Source organism: Vanessa cardui, chromosome 18 (assembly GCF_905220365.1).
Source record: "Vanessa cardui chromosome 18, ilVanCard2.1, whole genome shotgun sequence".
Classification (NCBI taxonomy): Eukaryota; Metazoa; Arthropoda; class Insecta; order Lepidoptera; family Nymphalidae; genus Vanessa; species Vanessa cardui.
In genome coordinates, this window is record NC_061140.1 from 7311377 (window position 1) to 7335841 (window position 24465).

Below are 24465 nucleotides of genomic sequence, written 5' to 3' on the forward strand. Positions count from 1 at the left end.
TAAAATTATTTAAGGGAAAATCTATTTTATGATAATTATTGATGTAAGTTTCGAAATGCATAAAACACTTTAATGAATAAAATTAATCAAGTTATGGTGAATAAATTATCAGCATATATAAAAATAACACTCCTGCATTCTTTTAATTTTTAAATCCTATTATTTTAAACCCAAAAATATCAACAACAGTTGCATCCATTTTTACGAACACGTCAATTTGCAATCTATACTAGTATCTTATAAGTATTAAAAACGGCAATCTCATGAACAAATAATCGAAGTAAAAAGAAAATATATCTGAGTGCTCCAAGTTATAGACTATATGTATGTCTATACATACATATAAATGAAATTGGAGTGTCTGTTTGTAATAACAATATTAGGTACATAATTTTTTTAATTTTTTTCTGACAAATAGATAGCTCCGGCTAAAGTTTGAATAGCTAGGCCGATTTTGACGGGACGTTCACTGGCAGAAAGATGTAATAAGGAATAACTTAGGCTGCTAGACTAATTACTTTTTATTAAATTAAAACGCACACAAAATTGTGAGAAAAGCTAGTTTACGTCATATGATTTCCTTGTTTGTTTAACGCATCCGATGTTGGTCGCTAGTACTTAATAAACTTTAAACTTTAATATATATTTTGAAACTATTTGTTTTTTTTATTTTTTGAACGTTTATTTTGGTCTGTACGAGTATATAGTTTGTATGATGTGTATTTTGTGTAGTGTTGGTAATAACGCAAACATACTTCTTATGTAGGTAAGCATTATAATAAATCACGTTATATGAGAGTAATCGATTTATTTTATAACTAAAAACGGATTAATTAAAGTACAGCGTTAAACATCATATGAAAAATTATTTCCCTATTCTGTTTTTAAAGAAAATATAACTTAATCGAATTTTGTATGCGTTTTCACAAATCGCAACCAAAAATACACTGTCCTAAGCCACTAGTCCAACGTCGTAATTCCTAGCTTTAAAATAAATTAAATATTGGAAAACATCACATACATTACTCTGATCTCTATGTATCTAAGTAGCTAAAGCACTTGTGTTAAGGTAAATCAGAAGTAACGATGGTATCACAGGTTTATTGATTCATTATTTCTCACCATTTATCATTACTGGCTTTAACATCACCTACATATACATAACCCTGACATACGCAACAATTCAATTAAAATTATCTTCAAGTATTCACATGCACTAAATAACAAAAGGATATTTCATTTATTGTTATTATATTTCAATAGAATACAGATTCTATTACCTTGTCAGTTACTGTCAAGCATAATAGCACAACATCCTGAACAAAAACGGATTTATAGCGCCGTGAGAAAAACGCAGCGTTATTTGAGAGCAATGGTGACAACGTGGGTGATATTTTTTATGTTACCAATTCTGGTATCGTGTTCTGGTGATGGCAATATACACTTAATGGAAGAAGATGTTGCTGCAGCTATAAATAGTTGCAATCACATCTACGATAAAGAATATTCTAAAGACAGCGGCAAACGACAAAGACGATTTGATACAGATAGTTACAACAACCAGATACCGCGCATAGACGCTAATACAAACGAAGATGTAAACCCGTATGTTCATACGCGACGGAACTCTAACACTTTTTCCCAGATGCACGTTTTCAATGGTTCTGATAACAATTATACGGGATATGGAGCTGGAAATGTAGGGGAGAAATTTGTTAATTCTATTCCTCGCCCAGCTATACGCAAATATAAAAATAATGGTAACCATAGCAACGCACAAAACGATAGAGTTAAGAGGAACGAAATGTTAATAAATAAAAACGACAATGATCAGGTAAATTTTGTAAATCATATTTTTGTTGTTTCTGTAGTTACACAAAAGGTTATTTTAATAGATTATATAAATAAATGCATATCGTCTACTTAAAACACATCGGGTGATATCATACCTAATACATACCTAAAGTCGAGGTGGCCCAGTGGTTAGAACGCGTGCATCTTAACCGATGATTCAAACCCAGGCAAGCACCGCTGATTCATTTGCTTAATTTGTCTTTATAATTCATCTCGTGCTCAGCGGTGAAGGAAAACATCGTAAGGAAACCTGAATGTGACAAATTTCATAGAAATTCTGCCACATGTGTATTCCACCAACCCGCAGGCCCGCCGCTAGCAGTTTTGTCGCCCGCGTGTAATACCTATGATGCCGCCCTTTTATATCACTGCAAAAACGCATACCACTTTTCCTCCACACAAAACCAACAAAAGCCACCCTCTGCCTTTTTGGAAGATATCACGAGATCGTTTGTGCATACTATCGTGACGTCCTGACGGTAGGCTCACCTCTGTGGGGTTCCATTTCCTAGGGAGTGCTCAGGGTGCAGAAACCCTTAATCCCGGGACACTTATGGCGGGAGGAGAAGACATCCATAGCCCCCTTCCCCCCTTAAAACCCCTTCTGGTTTTCTTCGGCGAAGCGGGTCAGCAGCACTGTTCCCACGGTCCCGAAAGATAAGAGCCTTGTTACGAGCATTAAGGGAGTCCAACCAAATAGGTGTATTTTCCGTCCAAGTACAGAATCAGCAAACAAATCCCATACCATTGCATCGAGGAGTGAGACAAGGGGGCATTATTTCCCCCAAATTGTTTACTAATGCAGTGAAGGATATGTTCAAGACGCTGAACTAGAAAGGACGTGGCATCAACAATGGCGAATACATCTCTCACTTGAGATTTGCAGACGACATCGTCATTATGGCAGACACGCTGCGGGACCTACAACAAATGCTGAACCAGCTGGCTGATTCTTCTGTGCGCATCGGTCATGTTCAACGAACATGTTCTACAGGAACCGATTGCGATACACGGTACCGTCCTCGAAGTTGTTCAAAAACATTTCTACCTTGGGCAGACTTTGCAATTAGGTAGAAACAATCTTGAGGATGAGGTAAATAGAAGAATTCAGCTTGGTTGGGCAGCGTTTGGAAAATTACGCCGAATCTTTACATCGTCGATCCCACAGTGTCTTAAGACGAAAGTCTCCAACCAGTGCGTCCTACCCGTCATGACATACGGAGCCGAAACGTGGACACTCACGGCAAGGCTGGTCCACCAGTTTAAAGTCGCTCAGCGTGCTATGGAAAGGGCTATGCTGGGCGTTTCTCGGCGGGATCGCATCAGAAATGAGGCGATCCGCTAGAGAACCAAAGTCATCGACATAGTCTACCGGATTAGTAAGCTAAAGTGGCAGTGGGCTGGCCATATTTGTCGCAGAACCGATAACCGTTGGGGAAAACGCGTTCTAGAGTGGAGACCCCGTCTCGGATAACGTAGTGTAGGACGTTCTCGGGCACAGGGGAGTGACGACTTACGCAAGACGGCTGGCAGGAGCTGGATGCGAGTAACCCAAGAACGATCTCAGTGGCGTGCAATTTTAGAGGCCTATGTCCAGCAGTGGCCGGAAGTGGGCTGATGGATTGGATTAGGTTTATTTATTTACAATAAATAAAAAATACAATGCCATAAAGCGCACGCAGGCAAGGTGTTTAAGGTCCTCCTACGTTGGCATTGATGAGCTTCAAGCTGAGTTGGACAAAATGTTGCCCGAAGCTCCATCCTCCATCCAGGGTGAGGCCCTGATCCCTCATATGTGTCTGCGCCTTAATTATCGTCCCTTGGACGGTAGACGCTCCTCGAGGAGACCTCAGCGAAGACCGTGGATTAGGAGGGCCTCCAAGAGAAACTTTCAAGACCAGTATCTCGATTCGATCCACCGTGAGCGACACTCCGTCCCGCAGGAGCCAGTCAAAACCAACTTCAAACGCCGGACAAGTCGTCCATCGCCCCCTCTCAAAGGATCACCTGAATCCTGGAGGTATGCCCCAATGGCCTTCTGAGATAGGAAAGCAACTCGTGATATCGAAGTGCATCCCCTATGGTCTCGAAAGGACGACGGCGAGCTTAAAGTCCAGCGAATATCTGCTGATGTTAAGTAAAAATATAAAATATAAAACGCCAAAGTGTATAAATGTAAAATTAAAAAAAAAGGCATGGGCAGCTATGGGCCCGTGGATGTCGTAAATTAAATTAAAATAAATACCTGTTGCCTGTAAAGTCGGTATACGGGCGAAAGTTTTACGTGACAACGACTTTGAGTGGTAAAATAATTTTAATGCGAATGAATATTTCATTCGTATAGTAAGAAGAAGGATGAAATAATAGTAACAATTTAAAACATTTATTTATACAAAGAATTATATTTAAAACATTAATTTATACAAAGAATCTCGCACTGAATTTTGTCTGTCTCTCTCGCTCTTAGGCGGGCTAACCATGCCCGAGTGGAAGGGACGCGTGCCTCTCACTCGCTCTCATTGTGAGCGCATAACGTGATCGGAGCGTAACGCAATTTCTTGAAGTGTCACCCGGCAAACCAATTTATAAGACGTTGTCACGTCAAAAAAGACAAGGAAGACTATTGAAGTCGTTCACCACGTCCGGTGATACCGTTAGTACTACGTTCCTTTGGACCACCGCCTCCATTGTCCGGGTCTTCAGGGTGTTTTAAGGCATCGATGGTTGAGTGACTCGCCCTGTTTCCCGGAAATAGCTCCCCGAACAGTCGCAGGAGATCTGGCGGTAGTTATTCCGTAACAGGAGCGCCGTATATTCGGAGCTTCCCTTGCAAACCACGATAGGGGCGCCACTTTGCTCTCTGTTTACCTTTTCTAACTCCCCTTTCAACTGACGCTTTGCGGCCCACAGCTGTACCTCTAAGTTTGCGTTGAGCACGTTGCGCCTGCGACAGCGAACGTATGCCCTCCGCGCCCGGTTTGATGATGCCCGTAGCTGTGCTATTTCGAGCGACCACCAATATACCTTACGGCGCGATACGCTTCAAGCCGCCCAACGACTCGCCCTACTTCAAGTAAGGGATACCTAATCTACCAATTGATAAGGAAGCTTAAAGGGGATTCTCCTAACTTCGACAGTACCTTTTTTCATAGGATAACAGACGACGGACTTTTAACTTTATTCAGTGCGATATTTTTCGATGCTTAATAATTTATTCTACTTAAGGATTTGTGGGAATTATAATAATGACGTGAATTAGGTACGTGATGTATTGCTCAATTTGCCGCCCCCTGGACGTGCCGCCCGCATGCGGTGCACGCGTTGCACACCCGCTTACGGCGGCCCTGCCAACCCGCATTGGAACAGCGTGGTGGAATATGTTCCAAAAACCTTCTTCTCAAAGGGAGAGGAGGCCTTTAGCCCTGTTGTGGGAATTTACAGGCTGTTATTGGGTGATATCATATTCAGTCGCATTGATTTTGAGTCTATTTTATAACGCCGCAGTAAAGAGGTTCTTGGTTCAAACCCCGATTCACTGCAATAAATTAGTTCTGCGTCGCAATCCGAAGGTAATAGAGTTAGAAGCCTTTATTTTATTTTTTTTGTGAAAGGATGTATATTGTTTGTCCTGCACCTGAAGTTATTCCCGTCGTGGCAATCCAATGGACACATTGGATTATGAAAAAGGAGAAACGCCCATATTTGTGCACTAAAAGCTATATGTGCTGCGCAAATAACTAGTCTCTAAAAACGGTGACCGTGGCAGAAATCGGTCAGAACGACATCACCATCACTTTCACAATTAATATTGCCTAATATAATAAAAAAGCAATCTCTCGTTAATGAACTTTTTATTTTTCAGTGCCTCAGTCAATGCGTTTTTGCCAATTTACAAATGGTAAGATAATGTTTTATGTAAACGTTACTTAATAACTAGAATAGTCTTAGTCACAAATATGTTAATTCTCAGGTAGATTCAAAGGGTATCCCCCGTGAAGCGGAAATGTGGAATAAAGTACAAACATCAGTGACGTCTCAACAATCACGTGTAATACTACAGAACCAAATTCGAGCTTGTTTTCAAGAATTACAATCTGGTAACATATGAATTAATCAATTCTAAAAGCTACCAAAACTTCCAAATCATTTATATTTGATACAAATAGATAATAGCAGGGCCGAATTAATAAGTCAAAAACCTTCTAACTTCCTTAAAGACTTTTTGTAACACTAAGTAATTTTAGTCATAATAAAGATTATCAATGTGTATCATCGCCATACCTACTTCATTAACAATTCATTTTAATTTAATTACTTCTTTGTTAGTCGATGGGCCTCTGAGCAGTTGTATACCCTACCTATTGGTGCTCTGGGTCTGGATAACACCATCAGCCAAGCATATTAACGTATATAAACATAATTTGTAAATCATACACATGTGTCTACTAATATTGCACCATTGCACAACATTTAATAATAATCACAAAGATGACAAGCCTTTTATGATTTAACCAAATAGGTACTTAACATAATATTACCTGTAGTATAAAGTTGCATACGTGCTGAATAAATATAAGTACCTAAGGAACCATTTGTGAATTACGTCATACTTAGATGTCAGAGAGGGACTACCAGCACAAATTAAAAAACTACCGCAATAAAACGAAGGAATTAAATATGCAATTTAAAATGTATAGACAACTATTAAGCTAATTTATATTGTCATTGATGTAAACAATTATATAATCTTTGAAACTTCCCAGAATCCGAAGAGAATGGATGTTCTTATTCTAACAAACTAGAACGCTGTCTGATGCTTCGATTTGCTGACAGGAAAGTTAATGCGACTCTAAATCAGCAATCGGCTACGAATTCAAGCTTTAACAGGTTTTTACACTTTAAATATGTAACATAATAATAGGCCATTAATTTTCTACTGTTGTGCAAAGATCTCCTCTATTTTCAAAGAGATTTGGTGCTTGGTCAACTACACGCTACTTAAATGGGGATTTATATATAAATAAATAAAATTTTAACAAAAAGAAAAACCGACTTCAAACAAAACACTATTTTAAAACAAATGAATATGCACGAAAAAGTAAGAAAAATAATTGCGTATTCAACATATTTTTTAGAGTCTTCCTAAGTTAAATGAAATGAAAAATATTAGACTACTTAAAAGTCGATTAACGATTATATCATGTAGTTATAGTTATTGGTATATTTGGAGCCGGTGTCAGCCACGGTGCCCTTGCCCCAAAAATCAAAAGAAAGAAGCGATACGAGCCCCTTGATTGATCCAGTATATTATTGTGTAAAAGGTAATTTGTAAAAAACATATTTGTTAAAGTATTCTCGTAATGTTTTTTGATAGATATACTGTAGGGTTTTATTGGCTGACACCGACTCCAAATATAACAATAATTATAACTACATGATATAATCGTTAATCGACTTTTAAGTAGTCTAATATTTTTCATTTCATTTAACTTAGGAAGACTCTAAAAAATATGTTGAATACGCAATTATTTTTCTTACTTTTTCGTGCATATTCATTTGTTTTAAAATAGTGTTTTGTTTGAAGTCGGTTTTTCTTTTTGTTAAAATTTTATTTATTTTTTGATTTTAAGTGAAGCTGATGTTGACTAACTAATTTTTTTTAATATGGATAGATTAAGCGTTCCGTTTATATGAGTCAGAAACTACTTCGAGGACAATTTTTAAAAGAAACTTGCGAATAAAGCAAAAATAGACTTTCAAAAATGCGGATTTAATACGTCACGCGGCGTAAACTACAAGGATCCCTCGAAAGAGCTGTAATCGAACTCAGCAAAAAAACTTTGAAAAAGACCAACTATATTTCGTACATCATATGACATCACATCACATACACAAAATTTGATTAAAGATAGTAAGAAATTCTGCCCCATATCGCACCCTAATTGCGAGCCGTATAGGAGTTCCATCACTACATAGTATAAAACAAAGTCGCTTTCTCTGTCCCTATATCTTTAAATCTACGCAACGGATTTTGATGCGGTTTTTTTTAAAAGATAGTGTGATTCAAGGGGAAGGTTTGTGTATATAATACATGAACAATATAGTAAAGAAACACTGATAATTTTAGAAGTTTGCGATGTGATGTCGTATATAAACAAATTCTGTAGTATATTTAGTATCAGTATTGCACCCGTGCGAGCCGGGGTGGGTAGCTAGTTGATTATAATATTCGACTATGATAATTACATAAACATAACTACATTACGGAAGGTGACTCAAATATCCAAATAACCTATAAATAAAAGATTCGACCGAGTATCGCTAACGTGCTCCTCAGAATTGTTCCGTTCCCTTCCGTTCCGTTACTTTGTCATGGATCCTGTGCTCAGAACCTTACCAAACTTTCACCAAATTACCCTTGAAGTATATATTTTATAATAAAAAAAGAATTATCAAAATTGGTTAACGTGATTTTCAGTTATTCACCTATTTGTCGCGCATATACGTAATGCAAATTTAAGACTTATGTCGTTTTCACATGGATACCATCATCGGAAAAAAAAATAAAAAAAATGGGACCCCACGGGAAGCACTACCTTTCAAACAAAAAAAAAATTATCAAAATCGGTCCACCCAGTAAAAAGTTATGAGGTAACAAACATAAAAAAAAAAAAAAAAAAAAAAAAAAAAAAAAAAAAAATACAGACGAATTGATAACCTCCTCCTTTTGGAAGTCGGTTGAAAATAAGTGACATAATTTTACCAGGCGCATGTAAATTACCTCGCCATGTTTTCCGTCGACGTCGACATCGAAATGAATGATTACTGCAGATTTTCCATAAAAAAGGAGTTCGAAATCTACGTTGTCTCCACTAAACCATCTTAGATCTCGTTTTATATACTGAACGCATTTCTTTATTTCAGGAAATGAATCATTGTAGCAGAGCTGTATTAAACATTAATCGAAACGAACTTATACTTCGCTGCATCGATTCTATTGGTATTTCTAAACCTTAATCTTCAAGAAAGATTTATATGGCCATAGTTATTATTATAAATGTATTTAGAAATCACGGATTCCATTTGCAGAATGATATTTATGTGCATAAGAATGTTTTAATTTTTAGAATAGATTGTATTGAAGCAAAACAGAATAAAATCTGTAATTAAATATTATATTCTATCAATATTTTCCTTACAATAATTCGCCCACAAAGTTATTTTTACAATTTCGTTACAGTTATTTTATTTTCTTAAATACAGAATAACAGGATATCCCGGAAATGAGAATGGTTGAGGAAAATATACTACTGGCTCATCCAAGTTAACATCTTTCAATTCATGTGGATACACCTGTTTAGGTAACGGCTCTTTCTTCCATAGTGGTATGGATTTGGGAGTCTGTAAAATAATAAATTTTCGTTTTTAGATGACAATTATTTATTTATTTATTTAAATAGTGGTTCTTTTAAAACCATATTACAATAACTCATTAGCTTAGCATATAGGTCCACCTTAGGTGTGCTAGTTAAAATTAATACTTTCTTACTAATGATCAGTAAATTTAAAAAAGTATAAGTCGATCTAGAGTAGTATTAATAGTGCGCCCAAACATTATATTGAGACAGGACAACTTTTTAATTATCTCATTTACATTCATGGTTCCTGATTGATACCAGCCAATATTAATTTGTTGACCGGTATCATTCAGGAAGCTGGTTGAATGGCACCCTTTTTATTAAGAGCTTAGGCTGTACCTTAAAAGGTTAATTTAACCATTTGTCTGTGCAATAAATATCGGAAATTTTATGCGTTAATAAAAGAATCGGAAATCCAAAATATAAATCTGTCCGAAACTGTAACCAAATCCAATGAAAAAAAAAGAGTTTAATATAATTTAAATTTTGCATAGTACCGTGTAATTAAAGTAAGTAACCAAATAATATCCTACACATAAGCTTAAATTGGTACCTTGTAATTTATTCTTTTGCAATTTAAAAATAATCTAATATCTATAACCAGATCCAAAATTACATATCTATAACAGACCTGGTGTGTAATACTTAAAAACATTTTGATACTTACTCCCACAGTGACCCACATCATTAAGCAAAACAGTGAAATAATATAATGAGCATAATAAAACATTTTAAATATTTAACAAGTTTTATTTTTGTTATTACAATGGATTTCAGTTCTGTAATTACAATTGTAATTAAAAGTTTCATTAAGAAATGCAATAAGAAAATTTAATATTTAATTAAATTTATTACATTGTTTAGTGTACTGCAGGCGCCAGAACTGTGAGTAATAATGTGTTGAAATGTATTGGGGTTCTACTGCCTCTTACTTTGGGTTTAGACTGAATATGTTTCGACCACCTACAAACATGTAACAACGATTCTTGCTCTGAAATTGTGAGACGTTCCTATAAAAGAAATAAATAACTTAATTATAAACAACAGAATAGTTACTGAAGAAATAAAGAATCACATCTAGATATATAAAAACCTTATTTTATTATTTTTTAAACAGTTTAAGTTTGAATGTAGCTTCAATTTTGAAATTATTAGGTTTATTTTTTGTACAATAGCTTGAATAACTACTATAACTTTGTATTATTTATACTTACAATCAATGGATAAAGTGCGTGGTATGCTGCAATGTCTGCTATGGTCAGGTAGTTTCCAGTTAAAAATGAACTATTCTTGAGTGTACTATTAATACCCTGGAAAAATAATCAATATAACAAACTGTAAGTTAATTTGTGGTATATTTAAAGGAATGAAGAATAAAATAATAAATTACCTGTAAAAAGTTCTTAGCAAAAGTAGGATTTGTAACAGCTTGATTAACGTAAACAGCCAAATGTTCAAGCCATTGATAACTTAACAATCTTTGCTCTAGACTCATAGTGATACCACTCTTTTCTGCTAATCTCAACAATATACTAGCAAAGCCCTCTACATTTTCTTTATCTATCACAGTAGTTAGTACCTGTAATGATGTATTAATTATAAAAAATATACGTATGTAAATATACTTTGTGAAACAAAATAATAAAATATTGATATACTTTGTCAGTATTGTAGCACAATGGCCCAACAGGGATATTAAGGTACTTTCCTACAAATTTTACGACATCCATGTTTAAATAATTTAGTTTTTATTAACAATATATATTTTTAATTCGTATTCGTAATGTTTTTTGTTTATAACCTATTTCTTTTTACTTATTCAAAGCCAAAGAAATTTAATGTCAATGTTGAATGTTATCAACATCTGCTCACTGCTGAACATTTCATACTTCGATTCGATTTTTCTGCTGTTGCAATAAACAAAAATTAATAAACTCCAAAAACTTGCTATAGGCATGTGAAATAAAATAAAACATAAAATTAAAATTAAGGACTATAAAATACTATATTTTTATTAATAATCGAAAAGGTCGAATTCTCTGTCAACTAGCCTCAAAGTTTATACTATCTTATCGATAAACGTATCGTTAATTTAATCTTCAGTCAACAAACTTCATCAAATCCATGTTGACACTTGAAACTTAACACTGACGTTTGACAGTGTCAAGGCTATCGGTTTTCTGTTCTTTCGGTGATATTTCTATAACAGAATACTGACTAAATAATATTAGAAAGAAATAAATACCCATGTAATTTTGAGTATTCTGAAGGCCCTTTAAACCAAGGAAGTAAATAATAGAAAGTGATCGTTGTAAATATAAAGAAACAACAATATATTGTGATACAATATACATAGATGAATAATAGAAACCATTGTATCTACTAAACGATAAACAGTCGTTAACATATCCTAAATGGACAAAAATAGACCTTAATCTGGTTTTATTCAATTCGAATAACTTTTGATTTAGTCTTCATGTTGACTTTATGCCATAATTACTTTGGAGTGACTTCTAATAACAAAAATAACAAAGATGATGGTCAAACTTTTAGTAAAAGAAAATTTGCTTTTGGATTATTTATTCTATTTCTTGTCAGCGTGTTATGGGTTGTTTCATCAGAGCTGACAAAGGTACCGTTGTTTCCTAGTTATTTGGTTCACTTATTTCTCTTCTAACTGACATTAACCAGTTTATTTTTATTTCAGTACATATATATAGAAAAGAAACTTGAGAGACCATTTTTAGTGACGTACGTAAGGAGTTCATTATTATTTGTGTATCTCGTAGTATTATGTTTCACTCCACCAACAAGAGATCCATGTCAGCCTGCGGATTACACTGTAAGTAAATTTTGTATTTATGTATGTTAATGTGGTTATGTTCATTATATAAAATTACCGCAGGCCTTGAAATCACTTTTTTTTTAAAACAAATAATTGAAAAAATACAGCAAAACTAAAATAGAAAAGTTTTTTAATTTTTATTAAAAAATAAATAGTATGTTCACCTAGCTGCCACTAATGTATTTTAATATTTTCAGCAACTATTAGAGCCAACTGCAGAGACAGATGATGAGAGCTTTTACACAGAATCTAACAACAGCCTGGTATGTAGTTTTTTTTTTATAAATCTATATAATATTTTTAATCTGTAACAGTTACTATTTAAAAAAAATAAACATTTAAATTTATGTTCTTTCTTTTTATTCTTACAATAATTGTTAGCCAAAGATGAAAGAAGATAATCTTACTATTATATAATTGTATGTATAGAAGACACTTATTTAACCTCATACTACATTATAGTGTTGTAATTTATAGAATTTATTTTAGGGTGATTCAACTTTTGTTCCTGTACGAGCAGGAGAAACTACAGACAGTGATGACGCAACACCCAGAGCTGTGCGATTCAATAAAGTGGCAGAAGTAAGTAACATATACCATTTAGCCACCTTTACAAAAAAAATCTGTGAAAAAAAAAATTATATTCTGTTAATGGATATTCCAAATTTGAACAATAACTAGGACAGTTGTCATAAAAGATAAAATGGATTATATTTATTCTACTTTTATCTCCTCTAATCAATAAATTTTGTTTGATAAAGATGCTTACATATATGTAAATATATTTGATAATTAATAATATTTAAACAATTAGCTTGCTTTTGTAATGAAGAAATATCTGCTTTCTTTCTACAGATTTTATTTTCTATTTATTTTATTAATTTTGCTCACACTAAAGTTAGCTTATATGTACTATTTTCACTATTAAGAATGTCAGGAATGTACTTGAAATCAGTGTTATTCTCACTTTACTCAACCAAATACCTAGTATTACTTTTTAATGTATTCTGCTTTGACGAAATATAAAATGAATTCATTAAAATAAAAATTAAGTGGGGTCTTACAAATGGAATTGTCTTTTACGAAATTCTAATCACTCTTAAAATTTAACTTTTTATTATTATTGGCTTGCATTAGTAAAGTAAGGCTTGTGCTCTCTATCTTAGCTGTTAACACCCACAGGTGTTTAACATTAGACTAAAGCAAAAAAACTATTACAAATTAGATTATATGATTTTCCTTGTTTTACTTTGGTTCAACATTTAGGGATGCGTCGTCATGAGTAAACATCTATATAAGGCTATATTTAATATATTTAATAATTATCTTATATAATTATTATCAATGCATAGCAATTTAACAGTAAAATGAAATAATTATGTTGAGACTTTCATCCTCTTAGGCATTAGATAACTAAAAACTACAAGAATACAGTTTTGCAAGTATAATTTAGTCAATAAACGACTGCAAAACACAGTCGACTAGAAAGTATTGACTTTTTTATGAGGTTAATATTTATCACTGTATAATGTCAACAACAAACCGCCTCTATTAAAATGTTGCCACCTTTAATGTCAAGGATGTTTAATATTACAAAATTTTCAGGATTTCCACTACATTTAAGGTATAATTATGTAATGTTTTTTTCATCTTACTAATGTCACTATAACTTTTGATAGAATAAGACAAAAGGCCGTAAATGACGACGTCATCACATTAAATGAAAAGATGACAAATATCGGTTACTATAAGGCAGTAAATTATCCATAAACAAATAGACGAATAACTAATAAAAAAGTAAAATTTTTAACAAAATAATTCATAAGGAAATTAAACATCATTTGCAAAATTATTTCAATATCCTGAAAAATCGACAACGTCGCCTGGCAGCACGAGTGCACATACATACATAGACATACTCACCCGCCCCTTTAACTTCAGCCAGCATCAGTTTAGGTTAGGTTAGTTTTAATAATTTTGTGAATAAATAGTTTAGAGCGGCAACATTTTGTCTTATTTTATTACACCCGCTAGTATTTATGTGACATTAGCTCCGATGATATTATAGGATGTTTTAAATTAATGAATGTTTTTAGTTGATTTTTCCGTTATTGGTGTTATAACCCCATATTATTTGGGGTATAATCTTTTGCGTTAATATTACAAGCACGTTTTATATAAATTTCAAATCAATTCCATGAAATTCAATAAGTAACTACTAATTGATAAAATAATATCAGGAAATTCAGAGGGAGACATGTATCCCCAATTCTCCCTAAAAACAAATATGCCTTTAATTCTGGCTGGTTATTGACATTTCAAACCGAAATCTGTAAAATTGATTCATTTATGGTATGTACACAAAGTACTATGAGTGAAGTCAGGTACGTCTTAAGTACAACAAGCTATAGATGCAAGCAGTGTTGTGGCGATCGTCAAATATATTTGAACGGAATTTGATTTGGTGATCTGTGACGATGGGCGATCGCCCCCATATGGCGCCCGGAATTTTTGCACCCGCTGCAACTTGAATTAATATATATATATATATATATATACATAAGGATATATCTGTACTCACTGTTCGGCAACTCTGTGTTCTCAACATCACTTTACGTGTACACTCATCCTTGACCTACGACCCAAGACTACTACAGCAAAATAAACGACGTAAAGATCCTGTATGCCCACCTGTCTCCACCAAAACTGCTGTGGCAAGAAGAAGCTATCCATGTCTTAGCAGCCACCTTTATAACGCAATTAATGAAATCTGCAACATATACTCCTTACCAAAATTCAAATGTAAAACTGTTATAAGTAGCTTTCTCCGAAAGTTAACGTACGATGAGACTGAAGAACTTTTCGCAAAAAAAATTACGAACGCCTCTATAAACAGATTTAAATTACTTCTCTAATATAGTAATTAAATCTTCTAATACATATGACGAACACGTATATTCACACACACGCACTACACGCACTCTCTCACACACTTCACACTCTCATACACACTTCACACACTCACACACACCTCACACACTCACACAACACGCGACCATTACCTGCAATATAAATTACAATAAGTTAAACCTATGTTAAATTAAGTTTTATTTATTTATTTATTTTTTATTTCTTTTTTCTACTAACCAGAACTTTTACAAAGCGAAGCAATCTGTGAATAAACTGTAAGAGGAAGGCGCCTGTGTCTGTAACACAGTTTATACTAGCACGGACACAGGCGTTCATTCTGTCTCATAAATGTATATACATTGTACCTATACATCAAAATGGTGTTTTATACCAAATTGAGACGGACATATTGTAGCTGGCTTTATGAAATAAAACATTTTTATTTTTTTAAGGCCGCGACCTTCAATATAACATAAAAAAAATATTGTAGCCTAAGTTACTCCCTATTATATCAGTTATAGAAACTAGTGCTAGTGAAAGTTCCATCAAAATCGGTCCAGCCGTTCCAGAGATTAGCCGGAACGTACAGACAGACCGACAAAAATAAAAAATAAAATCGATTTTGGTATATTTACCGCGCATAAATACATATGCATTGAGTAAAAAAGGGCTATTATAATATTACAAACAGTCACTCCTATTTTATTATATGTAAGTATATTGGATGTGTATTGTCAAGGTGCGTGTAATGTCGGCGGCGATGGCAGGGGAAGCGTTATTGGCGCGCCTGTCGTGGTCTGCGTCCATCCGCGCCACAGAGTACGCGCAGCGTCGAGCCGCCGCTGCCGCTACGAGACGACATCTAAAACTTGCTCTTGTTTTTTGTGTACCTGTGAGTATGATTGTTTTATTCTCTACTAACACAAACCGGGTACGCACGGATGCAATGCTGTTTCTAAATATACTACAGAATTTGTTTATTTACGAAATCACATTAGAAACTTCTAAAATGACAAATATTTCTTCACTTTATTCTCCATGTATATTAAAATAAACCTTCGTATGGAATAACTCTTACTATTAAAAAAACAGCATCAAAATCGGTTATTTCGTAATTTTAAAGATTTGAGCATAGATAAGGACAGATAGCGGTGAGCGAATTTGTTTTATACCATGTAATTATGGTGAATAGCCTGTATATTACGTACCCATTCCATTCAGTCACTTTCAAAATCTGATGGCATGGCGTTCCGATAAGATCCGAGTGAGATTTAGCGAAGGAACAAAGGCTTTACGCACTGTCTGTGGTAAAGGAGTGTGAACACGGCTTTTAAAACCCAGTAGCTCGTTATCTGCAGCCCCATCTAAGCTAACGACTAGACCAATGGCTGATACTCAATTTATATGTGTGTCTTCCAAACCAGTGTGAACCAGTTCTGTGTTTCTTAGTTATAATTGTATAATACGTAAAAGCGCATTTACAACCACGTAATTTTACTTTTTTAACAATGTATATAATACGACCTCGAAAGGCGTATAGGTACAACTAGGTTAAATACAATATTGAATAAATAAAACCAATTAAGTTATCGGTAAAAGAATCATAGAGTAAATTAATGATTAGAAAACCCCAACAACAATGAGTAACATAATTATGTTTTAGTAGCTAATTGTATTGTGCTTTGTTTCTGATGCACAATTTGCATATTTGTTTATATTACGCGCGACGTAAAAAGATATCCGAAAAAAAGGGATACGTTTTTATTTTTCTTTACGTCTAACTGAATAACTCAATATCCTTTACTATGGGAAAATTACAACTTTTATAAAACATTAATCATTTGCCTGTAATTATGCTCTCTGTGTCTCTCCCTCGTACTCATAATTTGTATTAACTCCACCAAAGATATACATACGAAATAAGGTCCCTTCGCTAAGTAACGATCTCTCATTATGCGCTATAAATTAAGAAGAAAGAATTCGCATATATTTTCTTATCTGAAATGTAATTTCCAGTTTTATGAAAATTAACAAAAACTGATTAATATGTCTATAATTTTGCGTTTTAGATTGAACTTACAAAAAAAAGCGAACCAGTACAAAATTAAAAGTGCTAAATTATAATGATATAAATTATCTAGAACTCAGCAACTCAGAACTAAAGGAAAACATGACGAAATCTGATATGTAAAAAAAATAACTCCTGTATTTATCCATCGACATACGTTTTGTCCACAATTTTTCCCAATTGTAGGATATCAATAAAGATATTAAATTAGTTGAAATATTTCTCTTGTTTCAGTGGTTTATTGCCAACTATTTATACCGCCTCAGTTTACTTCACTCGTCCTCGTGTTCAGCGACTCTGTACACATCGACGACTGCAGCGTTCGCACTATCGTTTGGAGCGCTCTTCGCTCAAGTACCATCCGATAGATTTTCTCTCTCAAAATGTGTCGCTGTCCTGCTCACTGCAGCGGGCCTTGTAAGTATTAGAAGGAATCAATTATAGTACGACACAACTTAGATGTAGCATCGGCAAAATTCGTAAAACCGATCACGTCCGAATGAAGTACGCTATCCTAAATTATCAATATTTATTTGTCATGCGAATATGATCTTTACACAAACGTAATAACTTGTAATATCATATGACCTAATATATTCGTTAATTTGACACATCAATTTACATGCACTTGCTTTCCCTGACGCAAGAATCTATAGCGACAAATAGCGTCGAATGGCGCGATAGGGAGCTATTTCTATTGGTCGTTTAAATCGGTAGTAATCTGTTTCATTTTTATTCCATTGCATTTTCCGATGCTGCATCTAATTTGTGTCGTACTATATATGTTTCATTGTTTTGATACTTTCGTTCATGTTATCTTTTTTTCTTGTTCTAGGTAATTTTAGGTGTATCAGAGAGTCATCAAAGTAATTGGACAGCTGTTTTAGCAGCTATAGGGTCTGCTTTCTGTTACTCTTTACATCTCATGCTGTTTAGACAAGAGTTGAGGAAAGGGGATGGAATTAACTCATTTTTACTAGTTGGTAAGTTAATCACAAATATATGTTTGATTTCTGTAAAATATAAAACGCATCTAACATAAAATGGAGCCTAAAAGACGTTTGGTTGTAGGTGTAGAGTAGTGTGAGCCGAGATGGCCCAGTGGTTAGAACGCGTGCATCTTAACCGATGATTGCAGGTTCAAAACCAGGCAAGCACCGCTGATTCATGTGCTTAATTTGTCTTTATAATTCATCTCGTACTCGGCGGTGAAGGAAAACATCGTGAGGAAACCTGCATGGAACCACCAACCCACCCGATTTCACCAACCCGCATTGGAACAGCGTGGTGGTATATGTTCCAAACCTTCTCCTCTGAGGGAGAGGAGGCCTTTAGCCCAGCAGTGGGAATTTACAGGCTGTTGTTGTTGTTTGTTGTGTAGGTGTAGTGGGTTGTGCCTGCGGTTGTCTAGCTTGGGCGATCGGTGGCGTGTTGGCTGTCAGTGGCGTAGAACGTGCCGAACTGCCGTCTCCGAGACTTTGGAGCTGGTTACTATTAGACGCTGCACTCGGACCGCTACTGCTGGAATCATTGTGGCTGTGGTGAGTTTGTAGCTTTAATTTTAGAGTGATGTTAAATATTGAATTCAATTTGATCAAATATGAACTGAATTTTTAGCATTTAACCAATTCAATATGACCTATTTAATTGTGGGTGTCCCCCACAATTAAATAGGATAAGCCATGTTATACCCATCTAAAAAAAATAATTACTCCAATCATATATAGATACCCCTTGGTGGTAGGGCTTTGTGCAAGCCCATCTGGGTAGGTACCACCCACTCATCAGTTATTCTACCGCCAAATAACAGTACTCAATATTGTTGTGTTCCGGTTTGAAGGGTGAGTGAGCCAGTGTAACTACAGGCACAAGGGACATAACATCTTAGTTCCCAAGGTTGGTGGCCCATTGACGATGTAAGGTAATATATCTTACAGTGTCATTGTCTATGGGTGATGGTGACCACTTCCCATCAGGTGGCCCATATGCTCGTCCGCCAACCTATAAAAAAAAAACAGCAGTATCAAAGCAGTGTTGCCGTAAAAATCTATCTAATAATTGAAACCTATTTTACACTCTGGTCCGTAACGAAATATATGGTATTTCAATGGCGAGTAATGTGTATCGTGACTGTGGGACACCCAAAATTAAATAGGATAAGCCATGTTATACCCATCTAAAAAAAAATTAAAAAAAAAATTACTCCAATCTTATATAGATACCCCAAAAGCAATATCAAAGCAGCGTTACCGTAAAAATGTAGCAAATAATTTTTAATGCATTTTACAATCTGGTCCGTAACGAAATATATGGTATTTCAATGGTGAATAATGTGTATCGTGACTGTGGGACACCCAAAATTAAATAGGATAATCCATGTTATACCCATCTAAAAAAATATTTAAAAAAAAAACTCCAATCTTATATAGATACCGCAACAGCAATATCAAAGCAGTGTTGCCGTAAAAATCTATCTAATAATTGAAATCTATTTTACACTCTGGTCCGTAACAAAATAAATGTCAATGGCGAGTAATGCGTATCGTGTCAGGGGCCGCTGCTTGACGTCGTCGGCGACGGCGACGGCGACGCTGGCGCTGACGCTGCCGCTGTGCGCGTGCGCGGAGGCGTGGCGCGACGGCGGCAGCGCGTGGCGCACGGCGGCGGCGCTGCTGGCGGGCGCGGGCTGGCTCGTCGCCGCGCTGCCCGCGCCCGCCGCGCTCGCCCACCTCGCCGCGCGCATGCGCACCGCTGACTCCTTCGCGTGAGTCCCTCTGCCTTACATCTTACCTTCCATCAAGCACGCTTTAGATAAAATAAATATAATAAATATGAGACAACATCACATACATTACTTTGATCCCAATGTAAGTAGCTGAAGCACTTGTGTTATGGAAATCAGAAGTAACGACGGTACCACAAACACCCAGACCCAAGACAACATAGAAAACTAATAGATTATCCTGTATTATATCTAATATTAATTCGACGTGATTTTGCGAAGTCTGGTAAAAACTACTGATTTTGTATGTGTTCGGTTGTGAAAGAAAACATCGTGAGGAGAACTACTATATCCCTCCTTCGCGTGAGTCCCTCTGCCTTCCATCTTACCTTCCATCAAGCACGCTTAAGATTATCCTGTGTATTATATCTAATATTAATTCGACGTGATTTTGCGAAGTCTGGTAAAAACTACTGATTTTGTATGTGCTCGGTTGTGAAAGAAAACATCGTGAGGAGAACTACTGTATCCCTCCTTCGCGTGAGTCCCTCTGCCTTCCATCTTACCTTCCATCAAGCACGCTTTAGATGATCCTGTATAATATCTCATTAATTCGACGTGATTTTGCGAAGTCTGGCAAAAACTACTGATTTTGTATGTGCTCGGTTGTGAAAGAAAACACCGTGAGGAGAACTACATGTATCCGATGAAAATCTAAACAAATTGGAGAAATGGAGCCGAATATACTCCAAACTTAACCTAGAAATGCGACATATATATGTAGGCTTATCCTGTTTATTAAGTTATTTATTTTTATATTACAGGGCAATACGAAATATATCAGAATTAGACGAGCAATCAGAGGCTCTGATGTCGTCAGAGGAACCGACGTAACCCTAATCGAGTGCGCGTTACGGAGTCGCTTCGAGTGTGAACAGCACAGAGTTTGTTGTGTGAACACCTTTCGTTATTACTAGTCTAATATGTGTATAGAATGTAAAGAGTACCAAGACATCCTTAATTTCCAATAATGTGACACCAATATTGAATACTTCAAGGAGTATTGTTTTCTGTTAAGAACATTTTTCCAATCAAAGGTGTTGATTTATCATTCAAGTCGCCGCATTTCAAATGACACGTAATGTAACAAACAAGAAAATCCTTTATACTTTTTATATATACATATATTATTAACAGGGCCATCTTTAACCTATCGAAGGCCCTGGGTATATTAGGATAATGAGGTCCCTATAACTTTGATAGAACACTACTTTGTTGGATACATAAATAAGGTAGATAAAGAAGGTTAATTACAATTTGTATTACACTTATTTATTTGATCTGAGGAGGCCTAGCGGGGGCCCAATGGGAAAGAGGGGTCTGATTATTAACGATCATTAAAGATTTTATACTCTGTTTTAATGAGCATTTAATTTCATTTTTGAAAAAAAACTTTAGGTGAAGTTATTCCTATTTTCCTAAACAAGAGTACAATATAGCACGCAATTCAAATTATTCTACATTCAAGTTATTCATCAAATAGTCACAAGATTCTTTGGCATATGGTCGCAAACATTCACTTTGTAAAATGTATAACAAAGGTCCATACTTTCGAATACCCTGTAATCTATCCTCTGTTGGATGACGTAATCGAAAAAAGGTTTTATACGTCTGTAACTCTAGTTTAGTCTATGGTACTTGTCAACCTACAATGTCGTATACATTACGTGTCATTGGACAGTGCGACAGCTTAATTGTGAATCTTATATGTACACTAAATAATCATTCCACTATTTGTATAGTCCTTTCCGTTACAATACGTATACATGTATTATAGATATTCTTGTTTTATATACGTTTTCTTTTTAGGAACTGATAATTAGGTAAATTTTTATAAAAATCTCGTTTTTTTTTTTTAATACTTTTGTTCCAAATATAAATAAAATGAAAAACTCATACAATTTTCGCCTATACGACAATATTTAATTTTCAGGTCACTTCCGTGCCTTTTATCTCTAAAATTAACTTGTAATATAAATAACTGTATAATATCATGATCAATTTTTTTTATATTTCATTTTAATAATAATCATCAGTATTTATTAGTATGAATATATCGTGCATTTGTCATGTATTTAATGTTTTACAAAAAAAAATTCGTAGAAGTATAAAGTACTATGTTGTTTAATGACACATCCCACCCTTTAATACTTTATCTCGCTATTCACTCCGTACAAAACATTTTTTTTATGAAATGTTTTTATGAAATATATGCCATGTTAATAGGACGTTTCGTGTAATTTTGAGAACTAAGAGCTAAAACTGTGTTATTTATTAAGTAATAAAATTTAAAAAAAGTATATTTATTCGTCTATATTTAATTAGAAATTTTAGTTATTTTCAAATAAATATTTTATTAGATTTATTTTCATTAAAAAATTGCACAAAATTCTACGTTTATATCACGAACATACTATTCTGTTACACTATTTATTTATGAAAGGTTCATTTTAAATTATATTCATATTATATTTTATTTTAATTATTACAAGAGTTCCGACTGTAATATAACGAAATAAGTTTCGGTAACACAACCAAAAAAAATATGACAAGAAAAATCATAATGAGTAACACATATATAAACTTAATTATAAGAAAATGTAGTTTATATTTTTGTGAAATAATATAAAAATATTTCCCTAAAAACCGGTTGTATGAAAACTAACTAACATATTATTGTGTCATTAAAATAGTGTTAGTTGTACTGAAGTCTTTTTCTTTAATTTTTTGAACTATCATGTGACACAGTATTGAGTTGATTGCTTTTTTATTTGGACACATTTGTAGCAATAGATTTTATAATTTAGTGTTTAAAATGTAAGAAATGTAATAAAACCTACTATCAACAATAATTTTCTTTTATTTATGTACTAATTTTCGACCGCGTTTTCGAGCTTATAGGATTTAGCTACAAAAGGGAGCTTATATCTTTCTTTGATCTTAATGCTAACATGAGTTTCATTAAATTCATTTTTTCATTAATTATTTATAAGGCTTAGTCTTGAAAGTGCAAAAGACGAACAGACATTTATTTCTGAATTTATACATAATTTTAGCGGAGAGCTTATTATGCCATGTCAGTGCAATACTGGACAAGAAATACTATCAGATTGAGCCTTGTTGGCCCCTAGAGGAATTTCACGGTAGCAATAGTCTCAAATCTGCCGAGATCTCTAGCTACCTAACGTGGTAAACATTATTCTTGACAGTAAGAGGCGCTGGCTGATAAAGATCTCCACGTGGGAGTGTCATTTCGCATATAGAGGCCTAGAAGAGTTTCGGTTTCGGCCGATCAAGAGAAACTCAAAGAATTGATAAAATTTTATATAAGATGTTAAAATACCATTACTTAGCATTTAATAAGTAAAGTAACAGCCTGTACATTTCCCACTGCTGTGATAAGGTCTCCTCTTCCATTAAGGAGAGGGTTTTTTTATTTTTGTTATTGAATAACTATAAAATAGTATTCATATTTCTATATTATATTAAACTAGTTGTACTTACCCGCGACCTTGTACATCTTTGAATATAACAAAAAAAAATATTATTTTAGTCTAACTTACTCCCTATTATATCAGTTATCTGCCAGTGAAATCTCGATCAAAATCGGTCAAGCCATTCCAGATATTAGCCGGAACAAACAGACAGACAGACAAAAATTATAAAAAATGTTATTTTGGTATATGTAGCGTGTATAGATACATACGCATTCAGTAAAAAAGGGCTATTTTAATATTACGAACAGACACTCCAATTTTATTATATTTTCAAATAATTAAGGACAACAAACTTAATATATCTACTGTGTTTCTATTTCCTGACTAATTAATACAGAATAATGGATAAAATGCACTGAATTTCAGCATTTAAACGAATTTTTATATTTGACCACCTGAGTTTCGATTTCGGTTTCGTTTTCGGCCGAAACTGAAGCCACGGGTGAATATTCGGTTTCGATTTCGGCTTCGGCCGGAAAACCAGTTTCAGTCGAACTCTAAAAAAATATAGAAACACGCTGAATACTATAATACTAAATTAATGTTTGCGTGTTACGCGTCCAATAAGACAGCGAACTTATTGAGATATAAAAAAGTTTCCCTTTTTATTTGTAATCAAAATCATTTATTACATGTTTACAGTTTAAAAAAAATAACCATCGACAGATCATATCATTTTGGTAAAAGAAGAATTACAGGCAAAACTTTTTACTAAAACTCTATTTGTATGAACGTTTTAATATGTATCGTATGCACAGAAATCTAAATAATATTACCTTATTATTTAGATTTCTGTGATCGTATGTGTAAAAGTGTTTAGGGTTTTGAAGGTATTTTTTATGTTTTGTTGATATGATACTGGATAAAAAATGGTGTAATGTTCATACTCTAACCGTGAGAGGATAAAACTTAAATAAAAACGACATTTAACAGCAAATTGACGCAAAGTAATTGGTCGAGAGTTGGAATAATTTGTGATATTCACTATGGATGTGTAAAAAGCCCTTTTTTGGCTTAGTTGTTTTGACCCGTGACGAAGAGGAAATAAGTAATTAAGTGTTGTATTATAATTAGTGATATTTTGATCATAA

General features: G+C 34.3%; 3 protein-coding genes across 3 annotated transcripts; 2 read left to right on the forward strand and 1 right to left on the reverse strand.

The window, feature by feature from the left end:
• The first annotated feature begins 1372 nt into the window (after positions 1-1372).
• LOC124537514 lies at positions 1373-9027 on the forward strand. The gene is made up of 5 exons (XM_047114387.1): positions 1373-1834; positions 5717-5752; positions 5825-5951; positions 6618-6741; positions 8779-9027. The coding sequence occupies exons 1-5, from the start codon at positions 1373-1375 to the stop codon at positions 8783-8785; spliced, it is 756 nt and encodes a 251-aa protein (XP_046970343.1). The 3' UTR covers positions 8786-9027.
• A 981-nt stretch (positions 9028-10008) lies between these two features.
• LOC124537515 lies at positions 10009-11134 on the reverse strand. The gene is made up of 4 exons (XM_047114388.1): positions 10931-11134; positions 10663-10851; positions 10487-10582; positions 10009-10282 (listed from the first exon to the last, which is right to left on the reverse strand). The coding sequence occupies exons 1-4, from the start codon at positions 11000-11002 to the stop codon at positions 10133-10135; spliced, it is 507 nt and encodes a 168-aa protein (XP_046970344.1). The 5' UTR covers positions 11003-11134; the 3' UTR covers positions 10009-10132.
• A 268-nt stretch (positions 11135-11402) lies between these two features.
• On the forward strand, positions 11403-21537 carry LOC124537333 (solute carrier family 35 member F5). Its single transcript, XM_047114149.1, has 10 exons — positions 11403-11904; positions 11980-12114; positions 12315-12380; positions 12607-12699; positions 15767-15919; positions 17330-17512; positions 17931-18078; positions 18477-18636; positions 19647-19859; positions 20642-21537. The coding sequence occupies exons 1-10, from the start codon at positions 11749-11751 to the stop codon at positions 20709-20711; spliced, it is 1377 nt and encodes a 458-aa protein (XP_046970105.1). The 5' UTR covers positions 11403-11748; the 3' UTR covers positions 20712-21537.
• The last annotated feature ends 2928 nt before the right edge of the window (positions 21538-24465 follow it).